The sequence below is a fragment of the Chaetura pelagica genome, unplaced genomic scaffold (genome assembly GCF_000747805.2).
Source record: "Chaetura pelagica isolate M959 unplaced genomic scaffold, ChaPel_1.0 scaffold69, whole genome shotgun sequence".
NCBI classification, from domain to species: domain Eukaryota; kingdom Metazoa; phylum Chordata; class Aves; order Apodiformes; family Apodidae; genus Chaetura; species Chaetura pelagica.
In genome coordinates this window covers 6,618,580-6,630,885 of record NW_009970724.1, presented here as the reverse complement: position 1 = coordinate 6,630,885, position 12,306 = coordinate 6,618,580, and the positions used below count along the sequence as shown (strand labels likewise).

The 12,306-nt window shown below is 39.1% G+C and overlaps 1 protein-coding gene across 1 annotated transcript in view; it reads left to right on the top strand.

Annotated features, from left to right (window-relative positions):
• Positions 1–2,044: 2,044 nt before the first annotated feature.
• Positions 2,045–12,306, top strand: part of LOC104396845 (15 kDa selenoprotein) — a 27,885-nt gene continuing 17,623 nt past the window's right edge. Inside the window, 2 exon segments of the mRNA XM_010006742.1 lie at positions 2,045–2,077; positions 3,115–3,282. Coding sequence (XP_010005044.1) covers positions 2,045–2,077; positions 3,115–3,282 — 201 coding nt within the window.

Below are 12,306 nucleotides of genomic sequence, written 5' to 3'. Positions count from 1 at the left end.
CCTGCCCCTTCCCGTTGGACACGGGCGCGCGGCGCTCGGGAAGCGCACGGCAGGATTGCCCAGCCCGGCCGCCAATCGCCGGGCCTGAGGCCTACGCGCCAATTGCCTGCAACGCTCAGAAGCGAGACAGGACCTCGCTCAGAGCTGTTTACCTAGTGCCTGACTAAAGCTGAGGAAAGGTGTCGCTTCCCGCCTCGCCGCCAAGCACTGTTCTCAGCAAAAGTAAATGGCTCTGCTCTCGTCTTCCCGCAGCGGTTCTGTGTCCGCCTGCGGTGCCGGAGGGTGGGAGCGGGTCTGCCCGCGCTCACCAGGCAGCGCCACGGGCACCCGCAGGGATCGGGTCCTCGGGAGCGCGGGGCTCAGGGTGTCTGTGATTTCCTGAGAGGATGAGAGGGTGTGTCAGGGGTGTCGGAGCGGGAGTGAGACGTGTCCTGTAGCGGGAGGCGGAGGCAGCGGGCCCTGCCCTGCCCTGCCCGGCCCATCCCCGAGGCGCCGTCCTGTGCCTCGGCCTTCTCCTACCTCCGGGGCTGCTTTTGCGATCTCTGTCGGAGGCTGCTCTCTGCTTCAGCCCTTTTCTCCCCTGCTGTCGCTGCCTTTGCTGCTCCAGATTGCGAGATCCGCGGTTTAACAACCTCAACACCCGCGGCCTGTCCCTCGCCTCGGTCTCCGTTTTGCCCCGTTAGTTCGGAAAACGTGGCGATCCCTGCGGGGGTTGCAGTGACGCGTGAAATACATGTACAGACTTCCTCGCCCGTTTTTAATGGGTATTGTGTGTTGTTATAACCCTCATGATTCAGGATACCCGTAGTAACAAGGTTAAGAATGGGTTTAGGAAGTGATGCTAGGTGGGTTTTCATCTCCAACTGAACGTTGTCCAGGGAAGAACGGCCGTCGAGGTTTTGCAGGCAGATCAGCTTTCTCTACTTAAGTGCACCCGATACCCTTGAAGTTCTGAGCTCCAGAGACATGAGATTATATAAAAGACTTGTTAAAACGTTTCACTCTAATAATTATTAGCAACTTCCTAAAACGATTTGTATCGATGCTGCATTTATTATTTTAAATTATATAATGTGTAACGTGTATTTGTAGTCAAAGCTTTAGAAGAGAGCATGCTGCTGAAATGAAGCACATCACTGACAGCTGAAATTAACTTGTTCTGATGGGAAAGTAGTTTCTGAAATGTGAGAGATCTTTTGTAATCCTAAACAGACATTTATTATAATGAGTATACTTACTATTTCAGTATAGTACAATATTTGCAGTAAGGGGAATTGAGGGAAAATACTAGAGAGCTCCAGTTTCTTCTTTTTTTTTTTTTCTTTTTATGTCCTCCTCTTCCTCCCTATGGTTTTATTCTCAAGCTGTTTTGAGCTTACTGTATAACCAGAACTTCACTCAGGAGTTCTCTTTACTTATTTTCATGCACCTTTTGTTTTTTTGGTTGATGTCCCCCCCCTCAAGTATTATAAATGCAGATGCTCCAGAGCTCAGCTGGAGAGAGGTGTGAGGGGTGCTGCTTGTGCAATCAGAAAATGACAATGCCAGTAATACTATTTTTCCTTCCAGGTAACTAGATTCAAAAGTGAGGAAAAAATGACAGTAGAGTGTAAAAGGGGTGGATGACAAACAGCAAGGTGCAAGAAAACTGTTCTAGTTACTGCCATCATCATTAATTTAATAAGTGAACAATAATTTAAATGTAGCCTTGGCAGCATTTGGCATCTTCCTTAGGCTTCTGTCCTACTGAGGTGGTGTTGCATTTCTTATTGCTAGTATCCCTCAGAAAGGACAAATAATAGATTCCAGTAGAATAGGGTCCTCTTTTGGCTTGTATGCTGTCAAATATAGAAATTACTTTAACAGTGCCCAGTAGAAAGAAGAAAAATAACTTTCTGCTTGACATACTTTAACTTTTTTAGCAGATACAGAGAAACAGAATAATCAGGCACCTAATATTTTCTACTTATTCATAACATTTTCTCTCTGTCACATCTGTCATATGTTCTTTCCTTTGGCCATAGGTTGGCCACTTCAGGGGAGAATGTTTTGTCTCTACCTTACTTGGGTGTACCAGGTATATTAAATTATGGGTGAGTGCAAAGAGAAGTCTGATTTGCTGAAGGACAAACTTTGTTTTTATTCTGTGGGTTTTTTTGTTTGGCCTAACATAATTTTTCTGATTCATGGTCTCTTTATCATCCAGTCTAGTTTGCTGATACCATCTTACTGTTTGAACAGAGAGATGCTGCTTGTTGTTTTGTTGATGGTTTAGATGTTGTGGGTTTTGCTTAAGGTCTTTCACCCAGGCTGAGAAGCATCTGGGAAAACTCTCTTGTTTCTCTTCCTTTTTGATTTCCTCTCTCACTTTCTTTTATTACTTTCTTTTCCACCCAACATACAGCTGGAAGGAAAGGTTTTATGTTAGAGTGTGAGAAATCCTTGTGTGGGGAACTGGGAAAGTGAAAACAAAAACTGTCTATCATTTAAGTACTGGAAATAGTTGAAAAAATTGTTCTGACTGTTCAGACAGAACTGGTGTTACACGTAGAAGCCATGTAATTGAGTTGCCTATTTTAATGTATTATTAGTAAAGCAGAGTTGCAGGTTTTTATCTACACTCCCACTTTTAGCATGCAATTTTCCTGTTAACATTAATGCAGACATGAAATTAAAATCATCACTCTCTGGTTGTGCTTTTTCCAAGCTTGGCTGTTACACTTATTTTCTGTTTTGGGTGATATTAAATTTTGAAATTGTTTTGAAAGTGCAGGTTTTAGAGAACCATAGCCATGTGCATTTCAGCTGAGTCATTAAATTTGGGTTTTTTTAATTAATTTTAATTAGCACTATAAAAACAGGAGAGTTGTCAGAGTGTATATAGGATGAATTTTGGCACATCTCATACCTTGAAATGAATGTCTAGAATTCAATATCAGTTTAAGACCATCCCTCAAAATAAGCTGGTGTTTTGCACTTATAGGCAGACCATTAGGTTTTACTGTAAAAGGGTCACAAGAAACTTAGTTGCTCTTCCTAATTACTAAAGCATTTAAAATAATTTTTTCAAACAACCAATTTAATATTAAAGTTTAACATTGTATTGATTTTCAGATAAGTGTATATGGAGCTCAGTTGTCATCAGAAGCTTGCAGAGAGCTTGGCTTCTCCAGCAACTTGCTGTGCAGTTCTTGCAACCTTCTCGGACAGTTCAACCTGAATGAGTTGGATCCTTTCTGCAGGCAGTGCTGCCAAGAAGAAGCTCAGCTAGAAACAAGAAAGGTGAGTTTGAGGCCAAATCCTTTGTAGAATAATTTAATACATTAAGTTATGCTTATGAAACTTTTTATTTGAAAATATGTGAGAGTCTCTGTTACAATCTCAAGAGGAAAATGCAGTGTTTTTTGAGAGACCAATATGCAGGGTCTAGAATTGCAGACTTGCCAGACTGCTCTAAAATAACATCCCTGTATGGAGGGGAGGAACCTTTGGTTCTGCGACAGCCCCTCTTTAGTATGAAGTGACTAATGAGCAATGTCCACCTTCTTTAAATTAAAGAAGTATGGAATTGGAAGAGAGCAAAAAAAGAGGATAAGGAGACTGGTGTTCTTGATCACAGCCGTTGCTTGGTCATTGACCCATAGTGTAATGTCCAGGATAGTTCAGTTCAGTCCCCATGAGCAAAAGGCTGGTGCAGCCCTCAGGTCTGCTTCTGAATTGGCATGAAGGCTGGGACCTGACAGAAGCAGGGCTGCTCAACTCTATTCTGCAGCAGTGAAAACAGCGAGGTTCCAACAGCTAGAAATATTAGCAATGTTCTTGCTCAGATCCCATGCTGTGCTTCAAGTCAGGCTAAGGCAAAACCTTTCCTTTGTCTGTAGTGAGTAAGTAATCTACCTTGCTTAAGGTATGTCAGCAAGGAAGAATTTTTAGAGCCTTCAAAAAGATACATGCTTTCCAATATGTTGTATTTTAAAAGTACTCTAGAATGTATTGAGTACCAATGAATTATCAGGAAAGTAGAGATTTTAAGAAGAGATGCTGAAATTATTTTTAATAGCTAGGAAAAGATGAAATAACTAATGACATGGTATTAACGATAAAATCTAGCAGGTTTCTCACTTTCTCCAGTGAACCGGGTTTTGTTGTATATTCATAGCAACCAAGATATTTAATAAGTGGTTGTTTTTTTAATCTGTGTTAGTTTACCCAGTTTCATTTTCTGCATCTTCTCTCTAGTAAATTAAAACGATATACTGCAATAGCAGAATTCAATATACATCTTGATTATTACTTTGTATTTTCTTACTTCTGTGACATTTTTGAAGAAATTTAATACAAATGACAGTTGAGATTTGGAGCTCGCATGTTAAGTATTGGATTGAAGTAGAGGAGTGATTGTGATAGTGTTTTCATATCTGGATTTGAATGCAGGCTTTCTGTGCTGTGTGTGTGAATAGAAATACTGGATTGTTCTAACATTGTGGTTACATAGTTGAATGCAAAATTATAGCATCATTTCGAATATTATTTTGAATACTGTTTCAGAAGGTGGACATTTTTTATGCTGTTACCACTGCTTGGAAATGTGTATTTTGGATATGCTGGGTTTGTTTACCTATTTATTTGCTTTCTAAACTTGCACCGAGTAACTTCCTTTGAAGACTGGCCAGGAGAAAATTAGTGCTTGGAGAAATCCTCGTAGATAAGCTAAGGAAATGTGGTCTTGATGATCAGGTAGTGAGATGGATTGTGAATTGTGAACTGGTTGAAAGGAAGAAGTCAGAGAGTTGTGGTCAATGGGACAGAAGCTAGTTGGAAGTCTGTTACTAGTGAAGTCCCTCAGGGGTCAGTACTGGGACTGGTACTGTTCAGTATTTTCATCAATGACCTGAATGATTGTGCCCTCAGTAAGTTTGCTGATGACGCTAAACTGGGAGGAGTGGCTGACACACCGAAAGGCTGTGCTGCCATTCAACGAGACCTGGACAGGCTGGAGAGTTGGGCAGGAGGAAACTTGATGAAATTCAACAAGGGCAAGCATAGAGTCTTGCATCTGGGGAAGAGCAGCCCCATGTACCAGGACAGGTTGGGGGTTGATCTGCTGGAGAGCAGAGTAGGAGAAAGGAACCTGGGGGTCCTGGTGGACAGGAGGATGACCATGAGCCAGCAATGTGCCCTTGTGGCCAAGAAGGCCAATGGCATCCTGGGCTGTATTAGAAAGGGTGTGGTTAGTAGGTCAAGGGAGGTTCTCCTCCCCCTCTATTCTGCCTTGGTGAGGCCGCATCTGGAATATTGTGTCCAGTTCTGGACCTCTCAGTTCAAGAAGGACAGGGAACTGCTTGAAAGAGTCCAGCATAGAGCCACAGAGATGATTAAGGGAGTGAAACATCTCCCTGATGAGGAAAGGCTGAGGGAGCTGGGCCTCTTTAGCTTGGAGAAGAGACTGAGGGGTGACCTCATCAATGTTTACAAATGTGTTAAGGGCGAGTGTCAGGAGGATGGAGCCAAGCTTTTTTCAGTGATGTCCAGTGATAGGACAAAGGGCAGTGGGTGCAAACTGGAGCACAGGAGGTTCCATGTAAATATTAGAAAAAACTTCTATATTATGAGAGTGACAGAGCCCTGGAACAGGCTGCCCAGAGAGGTTGTGGAGTCTCCTTCACTGGAGACATTCAAAACCCGCCTGGACGCGTTCCTGTGTGATGTACTCTAGGTGATCCTGCTCTGGCAGGGGGGTTGGACTAGATGATCTTTTGAGGTCCCTTCCAACACCTAGGATTCTGTGATTCTGTGAAATGACCACAGATACTGTCTTACCAGATTGTATTCATAGTAATCACTTTTTGGATTGATTCGTGTTTTAATATTGTGCTGGTTGTAATAGGTGTCTATGATTGGGCTCAAGATTGTACTATTACATAAAAATTAACTATCTAATTTATAGTAGCTTCTTGCTAAAGTGGTATTTTCATTATATTTGTGCAGCATAGAAAAATTGCATTCTGCATTTTGCTATATTTTTTCCCTCTTCCTAGTTTTTTTCAGGTTACCATTGAAATCTTCTTTCTAATGAAAATTTGACAGTCAGGAGTGAATGTATGTTGAAAGTCTTAAAAGGTTTTTTTTCCCTAGCCTCTTGCCTGAAGAATTTTTCAGTCTAACACTAAAAACCTGCCTCTTGATGTACAGGGTCTGACATACTGATTAGCAACCACATATGTGGCTGTCCTGGTTTGAGCCAGGATGAAGCCAATTTTTCTTTTTACTGATTTTTTGTTCCTTCAGTAAGATTTCTTGTAACTAGCAACAGTGTGTTCTGCTAGGCTGATAAGACAGTGGAATGTTTTTCTAACTACTGAGGCTTCAAGACCGCACCTGCACTCTGCCGGCTCAGACACTATGGGGAGATCTGTGACCCCCCTGTAGGAGGCTGAGTTAGATGGACAACAAAATTGGCCAAAGATATTCCATTCCATATATCTACGTAAGCTCAAAGGAAGGTCAGAGATCACAGAAGACAACTTCCTTCCTTCTTCTTCTCCCCTTCTTCTTCTCCGCCGTCCATGGCCGGTGTCCGGGGAGGACTCTGTTCATCCATCACCATCGATCCTCAGGCTTGATCTCTCGTGACCCCCATAACTCTCTGCTTTCTCCAGCAACAGCTTCGGGATTCCTCGGGACTCTTCCCAGTTCAGGGAAGTGCTGTGGGAGTTGCTGGGGTGGGGGGAGGCGAGAGGCTTTTGCCCATACCTGAATCTATCTGTATATAATTGTATATATTTTCTTGTATCATTCATTAGTGTTTTAATTAAAGCTGTGTAGTTTAGTTTTCAATCCAGCCAAGTCTCTCTCTTTTTCTCTCTCTCCTTCCCTACCTGGGTGGGAGGAGGAGGGGATCGAGAGCATTGTTGTCGGACCTGAGTCAAACGGTGACAGTGGCTGAGTTGAAGAGCAGTGATGCTTTGGGTTTTTCTAATGCTATGACTACATGTTTGAACATCTTCAAAGTACACACTTGTTTTTTTTTCTGGAACCATGATACCAGTATCTGACCCAGCTTGCTCCTTATGTGAGTAGGTATTTGTTCCCATCATGTGACACAGTGTGTTGGTAATCTGTGCTACAAACAGACTTGCATACTGTTAAAATACCAGGACAGACTATAGGATTTTAAATTAATTACCCTTGTAAGTATGTGGCAAGTGTCAGAAACAGAGAAAGCAAGAGATGGTTTATTATTATATTATGACTTTTGCTTGAGGTTTAAGTGAAAATTTAAAATTCAAGGTAAGGAGGTATCGTGTATCTCAGAATTTTATCTATCATTGCTGCTTTCCACAAATTATCTATAGATGTCCAGTCCTAAAAATATTTTGTGCTGCAGAGCATTGGTGCAACCTGAAATGAAATGTTTGCAGATGTCAACTGTTTCATATTCCTGGAAGATACTTATTAATCCTGGTCTTGCTATTGGTCCAGTATTTTGTGAATTGACATTGTGTAAAATAGCTGTGAGCTACGCTTGTTACGCAGTACTTGTTGTTTTCTTAACTTCTGGTGACACCTGTCCAGTGAAATACTTTAATTACTTCATAATTGTACTGTCACTAAAATGAAAAAAAAATTGTTTATATTCTTTTCGTCTAGAGATTTTGTATTCACTTTCAGACTAATTCAGAAGCTAGCTTAAACAGTATTGCTTTAGACAGCAGCAAGTTTTAAGCCTCAGTCTGTCAGATGCAGAGCACTGCTGGTGTGTAAAATGTAGAAGGATGAAATGGAGGTGAAGCTAACTGTGCATGAAATTGTAGTAGCAGGAGAGATTGTCCATATTTTTCAGTAGCTGAAAATAGCTTCACTCCATCTGCAGTTTCACTTATGCTGTGTGCACATTTCAGACATAGCTATAAGCATATTCCATTAATTGGGTATTACATGTTGGATTTATCTCCACAATACATGCATGTCAAAATCCAAATTGATTTTAAGAATCAACTCTGAAATTTGCAATACATTAAATTTCACAGTTGCATTCTGTGGGATTGCTGCAACCCTTAAGAGTCATCAGTATTTCTAAACGGAGCTTTGAAGTATATTTTGCTCACTAAGATGTGTTGAACTTCAGCATTTTCAATTTCTGTTGACAAGTATTTGTCATGTTGCAATGTTACAGTTTTTGGTGAATTAGGTAATGTGACATCAGGTGTAAGCAAAAGTTGGCCAAGAAATTTGTGGCGTAAAAATGGATGGTTTAGATGGAAAAAGGTCATGGGTAACATCACACGTGTCTATCATACACTATTTCTAAATAGTTTATGATTCTACTATAGAACAAGGCAAACATAATGATACAGGAGTCTATATGTGTACTTCTAAAGTTATATAGATACGGGGAGTAATTGCTCCACTGTACGAATTCAAGAAAAAATATCTAAAATCCTGAAATTTTTAGCAGCTTTCTTGTGCATCTATTTAGGATTGTCAAAATATGATAAGCTACCAAAGCATGGTTTAATAATTTATTGGAATATCTAGTCTCTGCATTGCTAAGATAACAAGAAGTTAAGGATTATTTTTCACCATAGTTGTACTAGAAGTAAAAATATAAATAACTAAAATATTTCAGAAACTTGAAATAGATTATTGAGGGAAGGTTTCTAACTTGACCTTCTTCCCACACCAATAAATATAAGAGTTCTGAGCCCTTCTTCCACATCAGCCACTTGTTTCTGCTGAGTATGACACAATTTGTGAGAAGTTTTTGTAGATGAAGAATACAGAAATAAGGGACAACATACAAATGAAGAGTGAATTATACCTGTTTAGCCCCTGTGATAAGTAGCTGCTAGTGTTAAGCCTGGTCTATTCTGAAGATGACTCTTACTTTCACTGAAAGGTAAAAAATGTGCCTATGCAAATTCATTTTTCTGTAGTCTACTGTATCTGTTACTCACAACAAAATTGCCACTCAGGTCTTTATAGGTTGGGAGATGAGCATGTGTGCATAAACTGTTCCTCAGGATGGGTTATTTTAATCCTAATGGATAATACTTATGTCCTCCTTATGATACAGTTTGACCATAACTTAAAAACAGTTCTTTGGGTGGAGTTAGTGTTAGATCCCTCCTGGAAATGAAATAAATATTTCTGCAATATTAGTAATAAAAATGTGCACTGTATTTATGACTGTGCTACTTTCAATTAAAAAAAATAAAATTGAAAGCACTCTTAAGACTCCATCTTTTTACATGTACAGACCTTTTAAATATGCTGTTATGAATTACAGGAAGAAATAAGATAACATACTTGTTCAGACTTACTTTTTACAGCTCAAAATAGTTTACAAAACTCTCAGTAATTACTGGAACTAGAATAACTTGAAATGCTTTTAATGCTTTAGGCTACTTTTGTGTGACCCAATTTAGTTTCATTTTTCAGGGTTATTTTTTTCTTCTTTTCATTTCACTAATTAAAGTGCAATTGGCTGCCTGCTTGTTCTGCCAGAGGCTCTTAATATGAATAGTTTGAAAGGAGCAGTCTCATCTCTTGGTTTTTAACTCAATGGATAAAAATAGAGAACTACTTAGAATTCTTTGACATCTCAGTGGGGTAAGTGTAAGTCATATCAAAACTTGCATAAATGAATTACAGTTTTAGTTTACTGGTAGCTATTTCTCAAAACCCCCAGCTTTTTCTGTCTTTTGATGTGTTCTGTAAAATCCATTTATTTGTAAAAATCAAATTGTACTGTGCTCCTTATTTCTAATGTGTTATGTAAAAATGGTTCATATTCATTATCTTTACCAGGTGTGATTTTTTTTAAATAGCATAATTCAGTAACAATGCAATTTATTTAACACTCAAGTAAATAATCAGATCTCTGTAATTATGGGTAGTATGTCACATGATGTCCCTTTGAAGTTTGCTTTTAACTAAAAAGTGTCCCATGCAGTTCACAGAGGAATAATTTTGTTAGGAATATTGAGAGGGAAGTTGGGGAATTTGGATGATTGTGTTCTCTCTGAGAACATTTCTTAACAGAGTACTGTGGCTTCAGAATATTACATGCAGCCATACCTTGTACTAAAAATGTGCTGAAGTGGATGTTCTTCTCAATAACTTTACTGTATACAGTCTTTGTCTTCCTTCTATACATGATGCTTTCAATATTGAAAGTTAATGTTGACAGACAGTAGTTCTAGATAAGGAAGTTACTGCTACCTAGTCAATGCCTAAGACAGAAATTTACTTTCTTTTGTTTGGATCAGATTCACCAAAAGTTCATCTGTCAGATCAACTAAGATAAAATACATTATCTGTCTGTACTAGGGCAAGTCTGACCTATGGAGGAACTCTTTCTGGTCATGGCAGTGAAAAAGAAATGGTTAGGGAAATTATAAATGTGAATTTGTTAAATGTGAGTTGAAGTTGTTGCTGTGCATCTGTGCTAGCAAACAGAATAGTTTTAACTAATTAAGTCTGACCTCCTTCATCCAGATACACATCTAGATAACATTTGTTGAAACAACTTCAAAAATACCGAGTCTCCAAAGTACTTAAATGTGCAAAGTCAAATATATAGTTAATGAGTTCTGTTCTCCGTGTTTTCTTTTTTACTAAAAGCACAGATTCTGGAGAATTAAAGATGTTCAGGATTCTACTGCTAGAAGTACGTAGATGATTAGATAGCAAACTTAATCAGGCAATATGTTCCAGAGTTGGAACTGAAAATGTTAACTTTATGTCTACTTTTTAGTTTTTTACTTTGGCCCTCTTCACTAGGGCCAAGTAAGAGCCTGTACATAGGAGCCCTTTTTCCAGCCTCCTCCTCTATTCCACTCTGCCCCCTACCCCCCACTCAAAGAAATTGGTCATTCAAACCACCTAATCCATTCTACAGCTCCAGAGGTCTGAAGCTGATGGTTGCTCAGCTGCATTTTTCTCTCTGACCCTTGTGCCAGACCTCTTGCTCATGTGACCTTACACTAGACCATTTCAGAGAGTTAACAAAAAATAGTCTGCCATGAGGGGAGGTTGTTTTGGAGTTTTTTGGTGGTTGCTGGATTCAAAGAACAAAAATGTTTATGTAATACTGCAAGGAGGAGATTGTTTAACACCAAAAATAAAACACTTAGATGGGTGACACGTTTTATGTATATTGGAGGATATGATAGTAATACACAACTATGTTATGTACCTACAGAATAAAAAAGTTGAACCTTCTACTCAAAGCAGAACTCAAAGTTCTGGACATCTCCAAGGATACAGATTCTGCAGCCTTTCTTAGTAAATTCTTTCACTGCTTAAACAACCTCACTGTGATTATTTTTTCACCCTTTGATTCAGTTGAAATATCCTTTCCTGTAAATAGATAAGAGCTTAGATTTACCTTCAGCTTTGTTCAGAGGAATCTGTCTGTAATACATTGCAGTAATCACTGGAATAGTTCTAAGTCAGATAACTGGTTTTTAACTGTTTGATTCTTTGTTTCCCAACTCTAAGAATTAGGCATCTGCCTTTACAGGATACAGTTTTGAATGGGAGCATTTTCATGGTTGCTAAATTTACTGATGACATCAGTTCTGAATTATGTGTATGTGTGTAGCAATGACTTTATTGACTTTCTGCAGTATAGAACAGTAGTAATTCATCATGTTCCTGGCAGTGAGGCTTTCTGACTGCTCTCTGTTAACCCACAGATCCTTGCTCATTTTCTGTCTCCAGGGAAGGGGAAGAGTAGAGTGATTTTGAAAACTTCTGTCCATACAAATACCCTACATTCTCTCCCACATAGAAAATATGTTATAGTTTATTTCTCAGTTTATATTTCTTTATTTTAACTAACCTAGTTTTCTAGCAAAAGTACAAATAAATGAGTAGCTAGAAGAGTTTAGGGGAAAGAGCAGAAGAAACTTGCACTGCAATCTCTTTTCTTTGTGACTTAATTTCTCAGAAGAACAGATATCTATTGACTTGTTTTTCTTCCTGGAAATTAATTTGTGTGCATTTGAAAATATAGAGACCGTGCACCCTATTTTCAAGCAATACCAGTTTGTATATATCAAGCCACTTTGGCCAAAAAAATAATATCCATATTTTTCCTGACTTTTCTTTGAAATAAGACAATAGTATGAGTTAATAGGAGATGAGGATCTTTGGCAGATCTGCTTATATAGAAATATCAAATGAAAATTACAGTGAATTTCATTAAAATTGTTTGCATTGGGAAGAGTTTACTTGTGGAACCGAATTCCTGTTTGGTTATAAACACTAACAATTATATAGCAATGTCATAGCAGGAAT